General features: G+C 35.5%; 1 protein-coding gene across 1 annotated transcript; it reads right to left on the bottom strand.

Annotated features, from left to right (window-relative positions):
* Nucleotides 1-2359: 2359 nt before the first annotated feature.
* LOC6037433 (mediator of RNA polymerase II transcription subunit 18) lies at nt 2360-5790 on the bottom strand. Its single transcript, XM_001847292.2, has 3 exons — nt 5578-5790; nt 5419-5509; nt 2360-2860 (listed from the first exon to the last, which is right to left on the bottom strand). Exons 1-3 carry the CDS (start codon nt 5706-5708, stop codon nt 2438-2440), a joined length of 645 nt encoding a protein of 214 aa, XP_001847344.2. The 5' UTR covers nt 5709-5790; the 3' UTR covers nt 2360-2437.

The raw sequence follows: 5790 nt of genomic DNA, 5'->3' as shown, positions 1-5790 counted from the left end.
GGAGGTTTTAATAATGATCTGAAACACCCAAATTCTTGATATTTTTCGAAAATTTAGGCGTTTATTAGCAAAATTATGACATAACAAATCGTTTATGATTTTATTTATTTATGGTTAAGAGTTTGAAAGGATCGATATTAAAAAAAAAACTAAACAATTAAACAAAAAAAAAAGATATATTTTGTAGATAGAAAGGAAAAGGGTTGACTTCCAGTAAAACGAAACGAAAAATAGCGAAAAAACAGTGAAATCTCGGGTATTCTCAAAAAAATAAATTAAATGAAAATAGTGAAATCACAATTAAAAGTTTAAAAATCGAGCAAGTTTGGACAAATTTCATTTCTTACAATGTAGTTATTAAATGAATATTCGATTACGGTTTCACTTTTGGTATAGATAATAATAAATTATTTTCAGCCCGGATAAAAATTATTTCAAAACACAAAAGGTTGTTTGAAATTTAACAATAAAATAATATTTAACCCTCTAACGCACATGGAAGGTCCAATTAAGGTCCATAAACTCCATAAACATAACGTCAAATTGCAATTTCAAAATATGTCACTTTATCGAATAGAATTGATTCTTTTCGCACAATCGTATTTGAGATATTTAATGATACCCTTTTTTCGCCATTTTGGATTCATAAATTCTAAAGTAAGAACAATAATTTGAATTGAATCAAATTAAATTATGCTCTTTTATTTCATATCTTATTCATATCATTTTTAAAACGTTGTTGCCAAAAAAATAAAATAAATGAATTTTGGGCAAGGGTCCTGATTGCTCAAAATCAACCACTCCATTCGCGAGCACAAATAGCAGGCGACGCGATACTGCCCTGATGAATTCCTACCGTTTGTCACTTTCACACCATTCGCTCCCGAACACTCTCTCTTCTACTCTCCTTCTCTCTCTGATCGGCTCAGTCTCCGAACGGCTCCGGCAGGCCGATCGTCTCCGATCACTCTTAACTGAAAACATTTTTTCTATGATGCAATGCGTTATACTCATTAATTTGGGTTGCTTAAAATCAATGTTATCAATTAAATTTTGCATTTATTTTGATTTCATAACATTATAGACACCATTCAAAGAAACTTCCACCAAGAAAAAATCAAATTGATGGCAAACTGAGGGCGTGAAGACAAAAAGACTGTCGCGCTGGCATTTCGTGAGAATTGCTCTTCGCTGAGCATGGTAGTGTGTGAGTGTCGTCGAGCGACGGAGTAGGCAAAAATTTTCACGATGTATTTGTTCGCTGAGTGAACAGTTCGGGCCACTCGCTGGCTGCTTGCGAGTATCATTCGCTCATGAATGCTAGCGGGTTGGAATAGGCGACGAATGGATAGGCAATTAGTGAGTGGTTTCTGTTCATTGAACTGAAAATCAGGACCCTTGATTTTGGGAATTCTCGGGAAATTTATAAAATTTTCCTGGAAGCGGAAAATATTTGTTTACGGAAATCCCGTAGAAATAGTTTAAATCTAGATGATGGAAATGATTTTCCTCATATTTTAAAAATAAGGTTATTGAAATTTTTCTATATATTCAGAATACTCAAAGCTCCCCTGGTAAATGGAACTGTATTTTAAATGTAAAAAAATAAAAAAGTATAGAAATTGATTGAATTGCGAGCCACGGTTTCAACATTTTATTGAAAAAAGTGTTTTAAAATTCATTATACACCTGTGCAGTTGCTTTGCCATCATTAGTTTCCAAAATATCTAAGTATTGACAAAAAAATATTTTTTTTGCAAAAAAAATATTTTTTTTGGAATTTCATGAAAATTCAAAGCATTTTTTAACAAGCCCAAACATGCTAAATATGATAATCAATGCAGAAAAAATCATTTCAGATTGTTCTCAGTTGATAAAACTTCTATTTTCATGGAAATTTTGAAGTTTTTTGGAAAAATATTTTTTTGCCCCCTGATTTTTCAGACCAATTTTGAACATAAACATTGAAAAATATTTGCAGCGGCCTAAATTAAATCAATCTGAAAAAAAATATTGAGACTTAAAAAAGTTATGTTAACTCTAAGCTAAAATTTACAAATTACTGGTGTTACAGAACAAAATAACTGAGAAATTTAATTGGACACTTACCGGCCACACTATCGTCAGCATAAAATAGCAAAATAGTCACCAAACACGCGCGCGCAAAACAAAAGCACCTCCCCGATTTATGTGCGCACACACAAAGTGAGCGTAAAATTTCGCGCAAAAACATGCTCTCGGCATGACTCACATTCCTCGTAAATTATCATCTTCAAACCCGCACCGAACGTCATCAGAAGAGGAGAAGTAGGAGAAGGAGGAAATTTTTTCTTTCATCTTTTGCCAGAAAAAAAGAGCAAACGAACCGCAGCTTCCGATTAGGCAATTTTTAATTATTTTTAGTATATTTGCTTAATTTATTGTGTCTCGCGATTGCTTAGGGCATTTGGGCAAACCGTTTGTAGTCGATCTTCTCCAACTGCACGAGCGGTTTGAGCTGTTCCGCAAAGATCCTCATGTCCTCGGCGATCGCATCCTGTCCGGTCGGAGCGAGCACCGACAGTTCCACCAGATAACTCTGCGAAATTGGCTCGGCGCTGTTGACCTTGAAGATCTTGGAAACGGTGACCTTCATGCGGCCCTTCCGGAACATGTAGCCCTTGGTGATGTATTCAAAGTCCACCCGGAAGCCCATCTCGGTGAGGAAGTCGACCACGTGGGGCGAACAGGCAATGTCCAGACTGCTGCGGACCAGAGTGGGACGGGTGCGGTCTCCCAGCTCTGGTTGGCCGATGTAACGGAGCTGGTAGGGAGCGTCCACGTCTTGGGCTTTGCGGACGCGGAGGGTCATTACGGGGGCCTGGAATAGAAATTTTTATGGCAGCATTTTTCTTAGTATTCAGTTAATAATGAGGGCTTGATACGCAGAATATCAAATTTCTGGTCACAATCAGGCATAATTTGGTAGCGATCCTACACAGTAAAAAATTGTATAAATTTGGAAGGTTGAATATTACCTCTATTGCGATGTAATTTTACCTTTTTTTGTATTTATTAAGGACCTTTTATTAATTTTACCTCAATTAAGACTGAAAAGGTGACTTGACACCAAAAAAGTGGCAAAATTAAACATTTTTGAGAGGTAAAATTACACTTTTTTTTTCTAACATAAGAATGTACCCCTTCCCACATGTAATATCATCATGATTTTTTTAACTGTGTAGTTAACCCGGCTTTCCGCAAAGCAGTTTAATTATGTTTGAGAATTTGTATGAAAAAAACAAGTTTTTTGTTATCATTTTTTTGTATTTATCATTTTTCTGTCAATTGAAAATTTTCTAAAACTATCCCGAATGAAGTATGACTCTATCTTGCTCGTTGTAAAAGGTACATATTTCTCAAAACTGGTCTAAAGCATGATTTTTATATTTCAGACCAGTTTAGAGCACCCAGCCTTTTTTTCCTGGAGCAAAATAAGGCCAAACTCTCTTTGGGAAAGTTTTAGCTAATTTTCTTAATTTGAACTCTATTTTATTAGTTTTGAACAAGGGTCCTGGTTGCTCCAAAAATACTCATTCACTCGCGACCACAAATCGAAAGCGACAAAAAACTGCTCTGACCGTTTCTTACCGTTTCCCGAGCAGACGGAAATAACTTGGGAATAATTTTTTTTTTGGTATTTGAGAATACTAGGCCAATAACATTTTATGTTATTTATACCAAGATTTGTTATTCGTCGTTATGATTTTTTTGTTATTGGATTGTTATTGTAATAACAGACTAATAACATTTTAAGTTATTCTTCGAACAAATCTTTGTTATTAATTTTTGTTATTTTAACAACTAATCCGATCATCCCAATAACAGTTGGAGTTATTCTTCCATAACAAAAAATGTTATTCCAAAGTTGTTTTAGCTTTCACCCATATATCAGACCAATAACAAATTTTGTTATGATAACATAAACTGTTATTAAACCCTTATGCAAAAATGGATTTTTCAGGAAGATTCCATAACACTTTTTGTTATTTTAACAGAATTTGTTATTGAAATTGCATGAATTTTGTTTTTACCGTCTGCCCGGGTTGTCACTTCCACACCAATCGCTACAGAATACTCTCTCTTTGCTCTCCCTCTACCTCTCACTCCAATCGGGTAGTACAGCGAATGGTTCAGAGAGACCGATTGCGTTATGTCACTCAGTCACTGAGTCGAAATAGTTTGCGATCGGCTTTGTTGCTCAGTTATTAAACTGCTTAAAATCAATGTTATCAAAAATGTTTTGCAATTTTGTTGATAACACAACATCAAAGACACATTTTAAAGCAATTGCCATCATGCCAAATACAAAGTTACGGCACCGAGCTGGCATGTTGTTAGATTCTCTCCTCTCTGAACGTATTCGTGTGTGACTCGGGTCGACGGACGGAGTAGGCAAAGAAATTCACGAAGTATTTGTGTCGCTGGGAGAAGCGATTGAGCAAGTCGCCGGCAGCCTGAGAGTCGTGTTCGCTCGCAACTGGTTGCGAGCTCCAGTTGGCAAAGATTCGCTCGGCAATGAGTGAGTGATTTCTGATCTTTGAACCAAAAATCAGGATCAGGTTTTTGATTGGAAGAAAAATGAAAATTACAAAAATCCTAAAATGCTCCCAAATATTTAAGTAATGTTTTGAGTCCTATTAACGATAAGAAAATAGCTGTTCTGGTTGAATTGCACTTCAAAAAAAATCAAAACGGCTATCCAAAAAATGATCATATTTAATTTTGAGAGCGTATTTTATTGTCGAACCTAATGAAAAAAAAATTCAACAAAATCGTATATTTTTAGAAAAAAATCAATTTTCTCAAATCCCAGAGGGGCATTAGACGGGGAAAAATTTCAAATAGCTTTTTCACAAAATATTTAAGGCCGTTGCAAATATTTTTCAAAGTTTATGTCGCCCCCCCCCTTCAAAATTGGTCTGAAATTTTTTTAAAAAAATTCCAATATACAGCACCGCAAAGAAAATATTTTTCGCAAAAAATAAAATGTTCGTCAATACTTGGATATTTTGGAAATAAATTATGGCAAAACAACTGGACAGGTGTATAATGCATTTTTAAACACTTTTTTCATTAAAATATTGAAACCATTGCTCGTAATTTCAATTTGTATACTTTTTTATTTTTTTGCCCCCCCCTCGACTTTGGTCAGAGTCGAGGGACATAAACTTCAAAAAATATTTGCAACGGCCTAATTATTTTACACTAAAAACTAGAATACAGTGAAAGTCTATATGATATTTGCGTTGTTTGATATAGTAAATTATAAAAAATTGACTGTATTAAAAACATGCGATAAATCAATATTTTGCACCAAAAATTGTAATACTGTGAAAATCTATTCAAAATGTTTGATTAGAAGATTCATTTACTTACCTTTTCATTCGGAACTTTCAAACTAAGACACATCTCATAGTCTGAGAACGTTTCCGGTCCGGTGTCCACATTGTCGCAAAGTCCACGCAACCTAAAATTTAAAAACATTAAGATTATTATTCAAAACATTAATTTTACCTACTGCCAGCCAAAACTTACCGGTGCAGCAAATGCTCGGCGGCCGAGTCCAGAATCGAACCCTGCAGCAGAAACTCCTGGTTCGGGATGATGTTCGACTGGAGCGCCTGGTGCAGCAGGTCCACCGCCGGCGTCAACGTGGAGGTGGCCATCTCAGGTTGACTTGTTTTCCTTTCGGGAGCTCCGGAATTTACGAAGCGAAACTAATTGAAGCAGGCGTCTCCTCTTCGCTTA

Source organism: Culex quinquefasciatus, chromosome 2, assembly GCF_015732765.1.
Source record: "Culex quinquefasciatus strain JHB chromosome 2, VPISU_Cqui_1.0_pri_paternal, whole genome shotgun sequence".
Taxonomy (NCBI): Eukaryota; Metazoa; Arthropoda; class Insecta; order Diptera; family Culicidae; genus Culex; species Culex quinquefasciatus.
The sequence above is the reverse complement of the archived record's forward strand: the minus strand, read 5'-3'. Positions and strand labels throughout refer to the sequence as shown.

Coding starts and splice junctions, on each gene's coding strand:
- LOC6037433 (XM_001847292.2), bottom strand. CDS start 5,708: ATGGCCACCTCCACGTTGACGCCGGCGGTGGACCTGCTGCACCAGGCG. Junction 5,510..5,577: donor GCCGAGCATTTGCTGCACCG/GTAAGTTTTGGC, acceptor TTTAAATTTTAG/GTTGCGTGGACTTTGCGACA. Junction 2,861..5,418: donor TGAAAGTTCCGAATGAAAAG/GTAAGTAAATGA, acceptor TTTCTATTCCAG/GCCCCCGTAATGACCCTCCG.